The sequence below is a fragment of the Anas platyrhynchos genome, chromosome W, assembly GCF_047663525.1.
Source record: "Anas platyrhynchos isolate ZD024472 breed Pekin duck chromosome W, IASCAAS_PekinDuck_T2T, whole genome shotgun sequence".
Classification (NCBI taxonomy): domain Eukaryota; kingdom Metazoa; phylum Chordata; class Aves; order Anseriformes; family Anatidae; genus Anas; species Anas platyrhynchos.
The window spans coordinates 4,903,758-4,920,002 of NC_092620.1; the positions used below are offsets into that span (position 1 = coordinate 4,903,758).

Consider the following 16,245-nt stretch of genomic DNA (forward strand, 5'->3'; position numbering starts at 1 on the left):
CTAGATCAAATCAGTGTTGCAGGAATAACGGCCGAAAGCACAACAGACAGCAGTATGGTCAGATCATGCTCACCTTTATTACCCGAATAGCCTGACTTTTATAGCAAATTTAGCAGGGGCGGATAGTGTCTCACACAAGATTATTGGTCAAAAGCACTCAGACAAACAACTGCAAGAGAACAACCCCACCTGCAAGAAAACAACCTCCTTGTGATTAGCAGTCATGTAGATCTTGTCCTTGAAGCCAGCTGCTGGCAACAATATTTTTAATTCCTCAATCGGGCGATAAGGGAACATCGTCATGGGAACTTCTCATAGTCGTCCTGGTAGCTTGGTTTGCTCAGTTGCAGCAAGTCCTTGCTGTTTCAAAAATCCCTCAACAATTCCCCCTTTTTCTTTTTGAGCAAACCAAGCCCGATGTAACAGTTTTGCAAGTAACCTTTTAACCATGTTTATTACAATACAACACGCAATGATGATTAACACCACAACAAACAGAATCCTTAATCCCTCTTTGACTAATCCCTCTTTGACTAATCCCAGTAACCATCTATGCATCGTCCCAAACAAATCAGTGAGCCACTGATAGAAGGGATTAATATCTATCATATTGAATCTTTCTCATGTGCTCTTTCAGGAAAGTAATGGATTTGTGAATTGACTCACTATGATCAGAAAGGTTCAAATAGCACATTCCCTCAACGTCCTCGCACCCATGCCCCTGAGCCAAAAGCAAGAAGTCAATAGCAGCTCGATCCTGTAAAAGCGCATGTCGCAGACTATCTTGATCTGGTAACATCTCCTCAAGTATTTCTGTCGTGGCATTGGCTTGTTTCTTGGCCTAGCATGCCAATTTTTCTAAATTATTAAGTGCGGCCGCAGATGCCACTCCTGGCACGAAAATTGCCAGTGCCGCTCTACCTGCAACACCAAGTGACTCAACATTATCATTGCAATCCGGTGTGAGCAATGCCCGTTGATGTCTGGTGATCTTACACAACTGTGACAAGCTAGGAGCAAATATAGTAAGTTTACCTAAGTAACATGGACCTCCGATAGCATTTGCAGGGATACCTTGCCAGGCCCTATCCCTGCAAATCAGAAAAACATCAGGAGGTGAGGCCATAGCTGTACAGTTGTTCCAAACGCTATAGTTGTTACCCCTTGTCTCCGTGCCATAAGCCCCTAAACCCTGCCTAGCAGTGTCATTGTAACCACAGTTGTTATTTGTATTTCTGTACCCATATGGCCCTTCTGAAGTCACATTTGTCCACCCTGTTGGATTGTGTTTTTTGGAAGGATTTAATCTTTGCTGTAAATTTCCGAACACAAAACATGTTTGAGTCCAATTCTGTGATGTGTTCCCGATACTCTGAGACCCAAGTAACTGTAACTCTTGTGGATCCCAGGGCAGCTGGACAGTAAGCAAATTTATCACTTTCACTGAGCACACAGCTACAGATGAGGCACTAGCAATTGTTGGTAGTATACTGGCCAAACTCAGAAGGGTCATACACAGGCATATTTATGAGGCAAGTCCTGAACGGGTCCATGGACGATGCCATGGACACACAAAATTCTGATATACCAGTCTGATTAGCCCATGTCACCCCCAGATTTTGTCGTGGCTTGATCTTGGTCACAAGTGCAAGCACTGTTGGCAGTATTAGAATCACTATCAGCAACTTCCCATTTGCCGCACCTGCATCAGTGTATACAGTGCGTCCCACCACTGGTTGGAATGAAAGCTGTGGTATTACCTGCCATTTATATGATCTTATAACTTGCCAGAGAGGCCCCTTTGGAGTTCGGGAATGTACCAATCCCGGGTAACCTAACACAGCTTCTTGTAGCAGTATAGACTGCTGTAAACACCTTTCCAGATGATCCCGAGCCATCGGCAGACTAATATCTCCTGGTTCCTGTCCGCTGATCTCAATACTCCGAGAATGACCCTTACGTACTAACTCTGCGATAGCTTCCGCCCGTGTTTGAACACTTGTTTTTGGCTGAATCAGTAGAAAAATCCACTGCAGGACTCGAAAATTCTGTCCTATCATTACACTCTTGCTATCTCCTGTTTCACATATGCTATCCCTATTCCCAGTGCTGTTAGTGTCAGTGGCATCCTCCTGGTACCGTTTCTGTCTTTGTCGCCCCTTACTCTCCCCCTTTTCTTTTTGCCACTGACCAATCACCGGAAATGGATGAGACACATGATTGCTAACTACTAAGTAGAGTGCAACTTCTGCTATACGTCTGCAAGCAGTGCTGGCTGCAACCTTAGAAACTATTTTTGAAAGAGCCTGCCATTGCCCATTTGTTAATTTAATCTCCTGCTCTGCGCTTCTTCCTCACAATAAAGGTAATAATATAGCTAAGTCGTCATTAGTGATCCCTACAATGTGCCGAACCCACTGAATATTACCCAGGAATGTTTGTACATCTGTCAAATTATGTAACACCATAGATATATCAACTGTCTGTGGAGGAATGGTAGAGTCTGATACAATATTGCATCCCGCATCTCGCCACATCCCGCGTCTCTCCATGGCTCTGTTCCATGTCTCTCCATGACCCTATTCCGCGTCTTTCAGTGACCCTATTCCGCGTCTCACCGCAACACTACTCCGCGTCCTGTTTTTGGTTTTTTTTTTGTCCATTATATTCGGCATCAATTATCCTTGGCAAAACAAACAATCTGGTCAAAGATGTAATTGATCATCCTAACAGCAATAAATTATAGTCATTCCCAATTGGTCCTTTGACGTTCAATGGAATTTTATGAACGTGAGTGCCCCACAAAGTGGCGTCTGTTACTGTGGAGACATCCACTCTGGCACTCCCTCTGGTTCTTGCTGAGAGGGTGCCCACGGTGGTAACTGTGGCAGCGGGGCTGCAGCATGGAATCCTGCTTCACCATGGTCCTCACCACAGGCCGCAGGGGACTTCTGCTCCGGCTCAAACAATGTCGTTTGTTGGCTCGGCTCTGGTCAGTACCGGGGCCCTTACCTAACATGGGGCAGCTTCTAGGTTCTTCTCACAGGAGCCACACCTATGGCCCCCTGCTACCAAAAGCTTCCCATGTAAACCTACTACATTCCAAGCCTCGCCTTTCTGAAAAACATATTTTATGAAAAATGACAATATACTCTTTACAATTATCACAATGTTAATAAACTTCACTTCCATCAAAAAGAAAAGGAATTCCCCACACCAAAATAAACATAACATCATCACAACACTGACGAGGTGGACAATTTACACACACACCACCTCATCCCTTCACCACACTAATATGAAACATATTCCTCACAATTGCTGCTTTCTTAAATTCTTCACAACTAATACATTCATAAAAAAAATCCAGTCCATGTTTTGCCCGTTACTTCTCTCAACTATCATCCTTATCTCAGTTTCCTTGAGCCCCACGTTGGGTGAGTAAAAAACAGTAAGTCATCATGGATTTGGGGTAGGAAACAAGAAACCAATCTTTCGGCAGTATCGGACAATAAATGGCACAGAAACTATAGTAATGCTGATTGTACTGGAGCAAACAATTTATGAATAGTATATGCTGAGAGAGGGAGTTAGGAGAATACAATAAATCACTAACCTTTTAGAAAAGAATTTACTAACTTTTAGAAAAGGGGGAACTGAGAGAGGAAGTTAGGGGAATCTTATCAACTAGAGATAGAGTGATAGACAGCATGAAATTAGGATGCTCAAATTAATTAAAGCAAGAAGCCTTGGGCCCCTTTACCAAGGTCAGTCTCCTAATAAGAGTGTGAGCCTATCTTAAGAAATTGGTCCTGCAGATGGACAAGAGCCAAGAAGCAACTGATTCTGCGCAGAGACAAGAGGTCAGCCAGTGGTGATGAGGAAGAGTCATCAATCTTCATCCCCACAACCCCCACTGAGCAAGCGCAGATGGGAGGAGTTTATGGAAATGACTCCTTGGAACTAATTTTAATATGAAGCGGGGTATCTTGGTTTCAGTTAGAACAGAATTAATTTTCTTCCTAGTGGAAGAAAGCTGGTGGAATGCTGTGTTTTGGCTTAGGATGAGAAGAGTGCTGATAACACCCCGATGTTTTAATTGTTGCAGAGCAGTGCTTATACCAAGCCAAGGACATCTCAGCCTTCTGCTCTGTCCTGCCAACAGGCAGGCTGGGGGTGCAGTAAGAGCTGGGAGGGGACAGACCCAGGACAGGTGACCCAAACTAGCCAAAGGGGTATTCCATCCCATCTGACGTCATGCTAAACAATATATAGGGGTGGCTAGCCGGGGGGAGGGGGCCGGACTGCTCGGGGTTAGGCTGGGCATCGGTCAGTGGGTGGTGAGCAATTGCATTGTGCATCACTTGTTTGTACATATTATTATTACTTTCCTATTATCACCATTGTATCATTATTATTATTATTGTTATTATTATTTTGTTATTATTATTTTCCTGTCTTATTAAACTGTCTTTATCTCAACTCACGGGCTTCACTTTCCATTTCTCTCCCCCGTCCCAGAGAGGGAGTGGGGAGGGTGAGCGAACGGCTGCATGGTGTTTAGCTGCCAGCCGGGTTAAACCATGACACAGGGACAGGTTATGAATATGTATAGGCATAGTGTGAAACTTCATGCATATGTAACTCTTTGCTGCATATAACCATGTCAAGTTGCCATGTCAGGTGCGCACAACTTTGGCGGGACTACACCCCCATGCCGCCCAGTGCTGAATAAACATACCTACTTTACAATCTTACTGATTGTGGAGTCCGTTTTCCGCACATCAGTTTTGGCGAGCCAGGCAGGAGGCTCTCTGCTTGGCTGCAGGATTGACTGTGGAGCGGACGCCCCTAGGTTCACCCCGAGTATTTTCCTCGGAGGAGCCTCCACTTTCAGCTGCTCATCGCGGGAGCATACAAGGACCTACTGAAGCCGAGGACAAATGGTATGTTTTAGAGAACAGGAAGGTCCTGTAAATCGTACACATGGCCAGGGCAGCTGGTAAATCGTGCAGAGACATCTGGTGTGCAGCATAGTCCCCATATGGGAGGAGGGTACCCTACAGGCTGACCGATAGAGTGGTCAAGGGAGATTTGGTGACCGATAGAATCAAGCGGGATTTGCTGACCGATAGAGTGGCCGCTAGCGATCTTGGGAGTAGATTGAGCAAATCCGAGGTTACCGCTGCATCCCAAGTTGCCGTGTAAGGTGTGCACGACTTTGGCGGGAATACCCCCCCGTGCTGCCCAGTGCTGAATAAACATACCTACTTGTCCATCCTACTTATCTCCAATAAGGAGAATAAGCTGTAAGGTTACCAGGACAGTCTTTGTTTCTAAGGACGTATGATTCCCCATAATGCAAAGCTGCTTACCAGCGTGGGGCAGTTGTGTGCTCAGGTCCGCTTCTGTCAGCTTGAGCTTCTCTCCAGCTCCAGCGCGCCTATTTCCAGCGACTTTCTGTACGAGCTTCTTTGAGCGTTTTGCTGAGTTTGGCCGAACCTGTCTTCATGAGGCAATCAATGTGCCTGTTCCCGTCCTGGTCTCCATTCCGCTTGCCTGTTCCTTTTCACTCCTTTTTCCTTCTTCTTTATTGATGACATAACTTCATCGTGTTGCCTTCTTTTATCTTGAGGGCAGGAGGGCAGGCTCCCCTCTTATACCCTTCTCTCCACAGCAGTTCCTTTCAAACCAACTTTTCATTGGTCAAACAACTTTGAATATAACAGCAACAGCAAACACCCAGAAACTTCCATACTTTAACGACTGGAGAACAAGAAACCAGCTGGAGAAAAAGAAACCTGAGACTGCATGGAGTCTCCTGAATCACCCTTCTTTGTTCCCTCTAAACTCTTTTACATTCCTGATGGCCTCGTCGTTAAGAGCCTGATGTTATTGTCAACCATGGGGCTTGCTGGCCGCCATGGCCACACTCCCACATCTCCCACTTCTTTGCTAATATCAGCCATCTTCTTGACACAAATTATTACTCCATATATCACACCCTGGAGTCCGGATAAGAGACATCACTTGGAAAGTCACTCGCCTAGTATGGCCTTCTGATTTTTACCTTTTATTGTTTTTAACGTTGGCAGTAATGAGGTAGAAAAGAGAAGTTCAAGAGAGATTAAGAGGAACTTTACGTCTCTGGGGCGATTGGTCGAGGGATCGGGTGCATTGATATAGTATAAACTCACTTTAGGATAGAATAAAGCTTGTGGTTAAAAGTTAGCAAGGACAAAGTAAACGACATCTTGTTATCTGTAGACCTTTTGTTATGTTTAAGCATCTTGTTATTTGAAAACATCCCAGTATCTGTTAACCGTTAGTCAGGCTGAGACTTGAGATAACTTGAGTCAATTGTTTTGTCTTGTTAACTGAGACTTCCTGTTATCGGCCGACCCTCAGTTAAATTGAAAGCCAACTCAGCATTTTTACAGATTGGAAAACAACTGATTAAGCAAAGGTGAAAAGTGCATTACGAGGAAGACCTACGGCCTTCCTCCCAACGACCACTGCTCACATCCTGAAGACCCCGGCCCACAATTCTTGGAAGGCTTTGCGCAAGCGCAAGGACTGATAAGCTAATTAGCATACGAAGCGAGGGTGGGCGGGGTTAGGTAATGAATATGTATAGGTGCTAATTGAATATTCATTGTTTTGCTGTATAAATATGAGATAGTTTGTCACTTCAAACATGCACGATAGGCGGAAGGATCCCCCGTGCATCCAGCGCTGCAATAAAGAATATACCACTTAAGGAAATTTCGGCTTTGATCTTTAAATCAATTTGGCACCCCAGATGGGACAACCTCTCTGCCGGTCCGCAGGACCTGCTGGGGACAGGACTCCCTAGGGTACCCCCGGGATTTCCCGGAGGGACTCCTCGACTCACCGGATCACTGCGGAGGCAGACAAGGACCCCATCATTGTAAGTGAGTATATTCTTTATTCTGGTTTGGTTTTCTGGTAGACCGGTCATTTGGAACTGTCCGTTAAGTCGGAAGGTGATCTTCTGCAGGACAGTATTTGGTATATACTTTGCGGTTAGTACCACAAGTATATTTGGGGACCTTGAGGTCCATCTGTATCTGGAACTGTCTGTAAGTCGGAAGGTGATCTTCTGCAAGGCAGTGTTTGGTATATACTTTGTGGTAAGCACCATAAGTATATTTGGGGACCTTAAGGAAAGAGCTCGCTTTAAGGTCCATCTGGAATTGTGTTGCCTACTTTGGTTTTCTGACTCATGGAGTGTGATGTTTAACTCTGGTTATTGTTACTCCGATTTTGGCTATTTTCTTGGTGATAATAGTAGTTTCATGGCGTTGTTATAAGAAAGATATCATTACAAGTGTTACATATTTTGGTTTTCTGACCTATCGCATGTGGAATTTGACTCTGATTATTGTTATTGTGACTTTAGCAATATCTCCTGGTTATAATAGTAGTTTTGTGACATTGCTATTGAAAGATACCTGTGTGCCCAGATTTTTGTAAGTGATACATATATTCTGAAATTGTGAATTAGAAAATGGGGGGGCAAGAAAGCAGTGAAATTCCTAAGAAAAGTACTTTGGGCTGTATTTTGAGTCATTGGAAGGATATAGGAGGGGTCCCAGGTGGAGGTGAAAATAAGAAAACTCTGATAAAATATTGTAATCAGTGGTGGCCTCTTTACAAATTAGAAGATGGAGAAAAATGGCCTAGAAATGGGACTTTGAATTATAACACTCTATTGCAATTAATGTTATTTTTAAGGAGGGAAGGAAAGTGGGATGAAGTCTCATATGCAGATATGTTTTTTACTCTGAGAAAAAACACAGAATGGCAGAAAGAGTGTGGCATTAATCTGGCTCCACAAGACCCTTTAATCTTATCAATAGAAAAGGATATGAGGAGTAATGGAGCGGGGAAGATAAGGAGGTGTTGTTCGGCATGTAGCATTGGGCAGAGATGTTTAAAATTAAATGAGCCAGAGGAAAGGATGGAAGATTATGTTTTGCCACCTATGACTGGTGATGTAGGTACTGGAATAGAAGTTGAAAAAGTTGAAAAAGACATAGAATCTAAGGGATTTACTCCGATAACTGCTCGTACACGGAGTAAATTAGGACCGATAATCCAAGCCCCTCTGCGGCAGGCTATGGGAGCTAATGGACCTGCTAGAATTAAAGTACCCTTCACAACTAATGAACTAGACTCTTGGAAAGAGGTAGTGACAGGGTATCGAGATGATCCAGAGGCGGTGGCTAAAAGGTTTGAATTGATTGTGAAAAACTTAGACCCGGATTGGAGGGATATAGAGATAATGCTGGCTGCATTATCAGAAACTGAAAAACAGTTAATAATTAAAGCTGCTAGAACGCTGGTACAAACCCAGGTAGCCTCGGGAGTCCTGCCTGGCACAGTGGAAGTACATGTGCCTAGGGCGGATCCTAATTGGGATTATAATGATGAGAATGATTATAGGATGCTAAAACGATATCAAGAATGGATTAGGATTGCTTTAGAAAATGCGATACCAAAATCTGTGAATTGGTCAAGACTATATACAATAAAACAGGGGACCTCAGAAACCCCGTCAGAATTTCTTGAAAGGCTGAGAGCGGCAATGCGGAAGTTTACTACTATAGACCCTTCCTCAGAGGGGGGTAGACTTCAGTTAGTATCTCTATTTTTAGGTCAATCGGCAGAAGATATTAGAAGAAAGCTTCAGAAAATGAAAGAACCAGATGTAAGGGATCTAGAAAGATTAATAGAAGAAGCCTGGAGGGTGTTCAGAAATCGCGAGGGGAATGAAAGACGAAAGTTAGGTGAAACAATTGCAACTGCCACTGTGGCAGCCCTGCAAAAACAGGAAGAGCCTCTTAGAGGCAGGGGAAGGGGGGGAAGGATGATGCGATCCTCTTTGCGGGCTGAGCAGTGTGCCTATTGTAAAGGGGTAGGACATTGGAAAAATGAATGCCCGAAGCTGCAAGAGGGAAACAAGCTAGTAATGGTTACGAACCAATGAGGGGGACCGGGGGACTCTACCCTAGCAGATCCACTGGTTAAACTTAAGCTAGGGAAATTGGAACAGGAGATGGAATTTTTAATAGACACGGGAGCTTCTTATTCAGTGCTGAACCAGAAACTAACACCAGAAGATAAAGACTTTGTGACTGTGATAGGAGCCACTGGCCAACAAGAAAAAGCCTTTTTCTTAAAACCATTGAAATATAAATTGGGAAAACAAATGGGGATACATAGATTTTTATACCTGCCTGGATCTCCAAAATCTCTATTAGGTCGAGATTTGTTAGAACAATTAGAAGCAGAAATTATCTTTGAAAAGGGGAAAATTGAATTAAGGATAGGAGAAGAACAACTAATAAATGTGTTAAGCTTGGCACTAATACAAACAGACCCTAAAAGTGAAATACCCTTAGAAATCATAAATCAAGTATATCCAGGAGTTTGGGCCACTGAAGTCTCTGGAAGAGCTAAAAATGTGACCCCAATAATTATTAAATTAAAGCCAGGAGAGAAACCCGTTAAGGTTAAGCAATATCCTTTGAGGATAGAAGATAGGAAAGGAATTAAAGAGATAATTGATAGATTTATACAGCATGGATTATTGATTGAATGTGAATCAGAATACAATACACCCATATTGCCTATTAAAAAGGCAGATGGAAAAAGATATAGGCTAGTTCAGGATCTGAGGGCCATAAATAAGATCACTGAGGATATACATCCAGTAGTGGCAAACCCTTATACTTTGCTGACTAAATTAAGGAATAGTCAAGTCTGGTTTACCGTACTGGATTTAAAAGATGCCTTCTTCTGCCTACCTTTAGCCACTGAAAGCCAAAACCTATTTGCCTTTGAATGGGAAAACCCTGACTCAGGCAGAAAGACACAGTTAACGTGGACAGTGCTACCACAAGGATTCAAGAATAGCCCCACTATTTTTGGAAACCAATTAGCAAAGGAACTTGAAACTTGGACACCTCCGGACACTGAAGGGGCTTTGTTACAATACGTAGATGATCTCTTAATAGCTACCGAGACTAAAGAGAGTTGTATTCAATGGACTATAAGTCTCCTTAATTTTCTGGGTTTAAATGGATATCGAGTCTCTCAACAGAAAGTCCAGCTGGTTCAACAACACGCGACCTACTTGGGATTTGGAATTTCGGGAGGTCAGCGAGAACTAGGAACTGAACGTAAGGAAGTCATTTGCCGGACTCCAGAACCTCAAACGGTAAAGGAACTACGAACCTTTCTAGGAATGACAGGTTGGTGTCGCCTTTGGATTTATAATTATGGACTAATGGTAAAGCCTCTATATGAATTGATAAAGAGTAATCAGTCAAAGTTAGTCTGGACTAGAGAAGCACGAAATGCCTTTAAACAACTTAAACGAGAATTGATGCAAGCTCCAGCTTTGGGATTACCGGATCTCTCGAAACCCTTTTGGTTGTTTTCTCATGAGAGACAAGGGATAGCTTTGGGAGTACTAGCACAAAGATTGGGTCCCTATAAACGAGCAGTAGCTTACTTCTCTAAACAATTAGATGAAGTAAGTAAAGGATGGCCCGGATGCCTTCGAGCCGTTGCAGCTGTTGTTATCAATATACAAGAAGCTCGGAAGTTTACAATGGGACAGAAAATGACAGTGTTAGTCTCCCATACGGTCTCAACAGTTTTGGAACAAAAAGAAAATCATTGGCTTTCACCACAAAGATTTTTAAAATATCAAGCAATATTAGTAGAACAAGATGATGTGGAAATTGTGGTCACTAACGTCGTAAATCCAGCTTCTTTCCTTAGCGGAACTCTGGATGAACCTATAACTCATGATTGTATGGAAACAATGGAGACTGTGTATTCTAGTCGACCCGATCTTAAGGAAGAACCTTTAGAAGATGCTGATGAATCTTGGTATACTAATGGAAGCAGCTTTGTAAAACAAGGACAACATAAGGCAGGATACGCTGTTACAACTGCTCAACAGGTGATCGAGTCTAAACCATTACCCCCTGGGACATCCGCCCAGAAAGCAGAGATAATTGCTCTTACACGAGCACTGGAACTAGCAGCAGGAAGGAAAATAAACATTTGGACAGATTCTAAATATGCATTCGGCGTGGTACATGCTCATGGAGCAATTTGGAAAGAACGTGGATTGTTGACTGCCCAGGGAAAACAGATAAAACATGCTGAAGAAATTTTAAGGTTGTTAGAGGCAGTAAAACAACCAGAAAAGGTAGCTATCATGCATGGTCGGGGACACCAAAAAGGGAATGCTGATTTTGAAATTGGAAATCGATTGGCAGATCAGGAGGCTAAACGGGCAGCTGAAATAATTGAGGTGAAGGCATTGTCTTTGATACCAGACGGTAAAATCCAAACTATGTACAGGAACCAAAAAACAAATTATACAAAAGAAGACTTAAAATTAATAGAAGATTTGAAAGGTAAAAGGAAACCAGATGGATGGGTATATTTAAAAGATAACCACGTGATAATACCCTCTAATTTGACATGGCCCATAGTTCTCACAGAACATAATAAAACACATTGGGGAGCTGACACGTTGCATAAGAGCATGAGTCAGACATTAGTAGGATGAAATTTATACACAACAATAAAACAAGTAACTCAACAATGTAGCATCTGTTTACGTAACAACCCCAATACTAAGAATAGAATAAAATTTGGAATAATTGGTAAAGGAAATTATCCAGGACAACAGTGGCAAATTGATTTTTCAGAACTCCCTAGAAAAGGGGGGTTTCGTTATTTACTGGTTTTGACTGACACGTTTTCTGGTTGGCCCGAAGCTTTTCCCTGTCGAACAAACAAAGCAAGAGAAGTGGTTAAAGTCTTGTTAAATGAAATAATACCACGCTACGGGATTCCAGCAGCAATGTCTTCTGATAGAGGTTCACATTTTTGTGCACAGGTGGTACAACAGATAAGTAAGATCTTAAAGATAGATTGGCAACTACATACCCCTTATAGACCACAGGCAAGTGGACAGGTAGAAAAAATGAACCATTTAATTAAACAACAAATAGCTAAAATCGGACAAGAGGCTAATTTGTCATGGCCTCAATCCCTCCCTTTAGCATTACTCAGAATTAGAGTTAAACCTAGAGTAAAAGAGAATTTGAGCCCCTTTGAAATTTTATATGGAAGGCCATATCAATTTCTATTTGGTGGGGAGGATCTAACGCAGCTGGGATCAGAATATTTATATACTTATATAACTGAACTTCAAAAACAATTAAATAAAGTACATAAATTTGTGTTAGGGACCAGAGCTAGAGGGTTGGATCAACCAATCCACCCCTTTAAGCCTGGGGACTATGTATATATAAAGACTTTTTCAGGACAACCCCTAGAGGAAAAATGGAATGGACCGTATCAAGTGTTGCTGACAACTCACACTGCTATCAAGATTAGAGAACAAGCTGCTTGGATCCACTATTCCCGAGTGAAGAAGGCTCCACGAGCTCCTTGGAAAGTAACACCAGGTGACGACGAACTGAAACTAAAGCTTAGTCGAACAAAATGAGGACATTAAGGTTGGGAGTATTTGATAATATGGTTGGCAGAAGAGTTGTTCATAGAATTGTTTTGTTTTTATGGCTTATAGTTGTAATTGTGATTCAAGAAGGTGCCTCTGTGATAATAGAGAATGGTGGGTGGCCTTGGACTGAAGCCGTAACAACAGAGGACAAGAATCTTAATGGAAGGTTATCAGTCATGGTCATCTGGCGAACAAATGTTAACTATTTATATAAACCATCAGAATGGCGAAAATTAGGGGAAGGGTGGACACACCAAAGAACCATAGGAGATGAAATTAAAATAGGGTGTCAAATGTTTAATGGAACGACTGACGAGAAAGCAACGGGGATTCTGGTTAAACCAATTTCCAAAAATGGACAACAAGAGGGTTGTATTCGCCCAGGTAAATTGGATTGCTGGTATAATTTTATACTAACAGAGAATGTAGAAATCAGCTGTTTTTGGAATAATAATAATGGCCAACAGTCCAAAGTCAATAATGGTGAGGGCCTCATGTTAAATTTTACAATATATGCGGCACTTCCTACAACAGTGAGACCCTCTACAACCCACGCCCCACCTCTAATCAAACTGGAACCCAAAATTTATGAAACTGGCCCATATGTAGTAAGGAACACGGGCCAACAGCAATTGTTATTTAATCCAGAATGGTCACTCAAGCGTGTTGAGTTGCTAATACAAATCAACATCTCGGCAGTTCAACCAGCCTGTTCTCCTTTCTTAAGAACATCATTTGAAGACTGGACAATATGGTCACAGAAGCAAGTGCACTTCAGGGGCAGGACACGAAGAGACTTAACTGGAATGCTAGGAACAGGGTTAGGAATTTTAAATGGAATTGATTCAGAAATATTAATGAATAAGCTAGCCACAGCAACAAGTGATTTGACAAAATTAAAACAACCCTTACAATCATCCTTATTGGCATTGGGAACTAGCCAATGGCAAGTTTCAAAGGTGTTACCGAAATGGGAAAATGCAGAAGACCAAGACCACAAACTAATAATAGATGCACTTAGTATGATTCAAGATAATGTATCCTTAGCTCTTAGTTGTATGCAAGCACAGTTATGGTTGCAGGCAACGGCTGCCCTGATTATTAGGGAAGGAAGTGAAGGCATTTTTCCAGCTGAAATCCGAAAGGCAGTTTGGGACAATGCCAATGATTTTGAGAAGTTCCAGTCTTGGTGGACCCTGGTGAATTTTACTTATGATCCCGTTGTTAACATGGCTACTGCCTTTGTGCTTACTATACGTAATGCTACAGTTTATGTTATTCACCCGATCCTTGCACTAGGATTAAACCATGAGAAGACAGTGCTTTATCCTTCAGAGCATAGAACATGGGCACGAATGGAGAATGGAAAATGGCAGTCCGTAAATCTAGAATCATGTGTTACCCGGGAACAACAAGGATTTATTTGTGAAAGTAATACAATTGAGGCTCAGGATGTATGTTTTGACACGGAGCAAGGTATCTGCCACTTTGAAATTCATCCAAATACTAGTCAAAAGACTGTGCTTGTATATGTTGGTAAAGGGTGCGTTTGTTTAAGAACTGCTTGTGATTTTGTAGAAATAGACAAGGAGAATATAACTCTCCATAGCAAAAATCATTCTAATTTTTGTATTTGTAACTTTGTTAGAATCGTCGGGTGTGATTTTCTATATTTGGCACCAGTGGTATCCCACCAGCTGATCAAGTCTAACAACACAATGTATCATAAGTTACTACCTACACCTATTGGGATGAACCTCACACTAGTAAAGCAACTAGTTAAACACCAAGACCTGATTAGAATTTTAAAAGGCATTCAGGAAAATGGAGAGAAGACTCTAATTACTGTCCATCATGATACAAAGGAAATAAGCAGAGTTTTGCAAAGAGTGAAACGAGACACAAGTCACAACTGGTGGGATACACTTTTTGGATGGTCGCCAACTGCAACTGGGATTTTGAACACATTGAGTCACCCAATTATTGTTTTATTGATATTAGTTGGTATAAGTTTAATATTGTCTTTTGTATTACTTGTTTGGAATTGGAAATTGTTACAACGAATGTCCATGTTAGCCTCCTTGACAAATGTGCATGGTAAGGTATTGAGGGGTACATATCATAAAGACTGGGAAGAAAATTTCCGTATTAAGTAAAAGAATTTACTAGATTTTCCAGAAAAGGGGGGAATGATATAGTATAAACTCACTTTAGGATAGAATAAAGCTTGTGGTTAAAAGTTAGCAAGGACAAAGTAAACGACATCTTGTTATCTGTAGACCTTTTGTTATGTTTAAGCATCTTGTTATTTGAAAACATCCCAGTATCTGTTAACCGTTAGTCAGGCTGAGACTTGAGATAACTTGAGTCAATTGTTTTGTCTTGTTAACTGAGACTTCCTGTTATCGGCCGACCCTCAGTTAAATTGAAAGCCAACTCAGCATTTTTACAGATTGGAAAACAACTGATTAAGCAAAGGTGAAAAGTGCATTACGAGGAAGACCTACGGCCTTCCTCCCAACGACCACTGCTCACATCCTGAAGACCCCGGCCCACAATTCTTGGAAGGCTTTGCGCAAGCGCAAGGACTGATAAGCTAATTAGCATACGAAGCGAGGGTGGGCGGGGTTAGGTAATGAATATGTATAGGTGCTAATTGAATATTCATTGTTTTGCTGTATAAATATGAGATAGTTTGTCACTTCAAACATGCACGATAGGCGGAAGGATCCCCCGTGCATCCAGCGCTGCAATAAAGAATATACCACTTAAGGAAATTTCGGCTTTGATCTTTAAATCAGCATTGGTAGTGTTTTGCTCTGACCTTCCTTCCAGTAGCAGGGATCAGTACTGAAAGGAACAGGCATATCAATATGTGGCTGGTGCCACCATGTTGTGCTTTAACCTGGCCAGCAGCTAAGCACTACACAGCTGTTTGCTCAATCTCCCCCCTCCCAGAAAGGGAGAAAAACGGGAAAATGAAGCCTGTGGATTGAGATAGAGACAGTTTATTAAGACAGGAAAAGAATAATAATAATAATGATAATAGTACTACTACTAATAATGTGTACAAAACAAGTAATGTACAATGCAACTGCTGACTGATGCCCAGCCCAACCCCAAGCAGCTGCCCCCACCCCCACCCCAGCTAGCCACCCCTATATATTGTTTAGCATGACATCAGATGGTATGGAATACACCTTTGGCTAGTTTGGGTCAGCTGTCCTGGGTTTGCCCCCTCCCAGCTCCTGCTGCACCCCTAGCCTGCCCGCTGGCAGGACAGAGTGAGAAGCTGAAAGTCCTAGACTTTTGGACTAGAATTTGTCTAAGAAATCCAGTCGTTTTTATCCAAGTAGGTAAAACGTCAGAAAATATGGGGAGAGTCCTGGGACCCAACATAAACCGACGTCACTTGTATATGGAAAGTATCAGCTAGTCAAGATTTAGTGCACGGAGAAATTTAACGACAGGTGCTTCCTCATCGCTGTACTGCAAAGCATTAGCTGAGACTTCGGATACTAGGTGGTGCATATGGACATATATTCGTTTTCTCCCCTGCCTGGTATGTTCCTGTCTAAACTAGCAAGGGTTATTACTGTTATATATGGAGTGGTAATTCATGTCGAGAAAATGGTTGATATTAATAAAGAAGGGGGAGATTTGGG

The 16,245-nt window shown here is 42.2% G+C and overlaps 2 protein-coding genes across 3 annotated transcripts; both read left to right on the forward strand.

Moving 5' to 3' along the window:
- The first annotated feature begins 8,884 nt into the window (after positions 1–8,884).
- On the forward strand, positions 8,885–12,592 carry LOC140000558 (retrovirus-related Pol polyprotein from transposon opus). 2 transcript variants are annotated; one of them, XM_072030574.1, is made up of 3 exons: positions 8,885–10,280; positions 10,803–11,251; positions 12,381–12,592. In XM_072030574.1, the coding sequence occupies exons 1-3, from the start codon at positions 9,083–9,085 to the stop codon at positions 12,390–12,392; spliced, it is 1,659 nt and encodes a 552-aa protein (XP_071886675.1). In that variant the 5' UTR covers positions 8,885–9,082; the 3' UTR covers positions 12,393–12,592. The 2 variants fall into 2 exon arrangements, with proteins under 2 accessions (XP_071886675.1, XP_071886674.1); XM_072030573.1 differs by having other exon boundaries at positions 8,886–10,280; positions 10,803–12,544.
- Positions 12,593–12,652: 60 nt separating this feature from the next.
- Positions 12,653–15,377, forward strand: LOC140000557 (uncharacterized). The gene has a single exon (XM_072030572.1). The coding sequence runs from the start codon at positions 12,757–12,759 to the stop codon at positions 14,734–14,736; it is 1,980 nt and encodes a 659-aa protein (XP_071886673.1). The 5' UTR covers positions 12,653–12,756; the 3' UTR covers positions 14,737–15,377.
- The last annotated feature ends 868 nt before the right edge of the window (positions 15,378–16,245 follow it).

What these genes read in the sequence shown, in the direction of transcription:
- LOC140000558 (XM_072030573.1), top strand. Translation starts at nt 9,083, where the DNA reads ATGGAATTTTTAATAGACACGGGAGCTTCTTATTCAGTGCTGAACCAG. An exon ending in AACCTTTCTAGGAATGACAG is followed by an intron (nt 10,281 to 10,802) that starts GTTGGTGTCGCC and finishes TCGTAAATCCAG; the next exon opens with CTTCTTTCCTTAGCGGAACT.
- LOC140000557 (XM_072030572.1), top strand. Translation starts at nt 12,757, where the DNA reads ATGGTCATCTGGCGAACAAATGTTAACTATTTATATAAACCATCAGAA.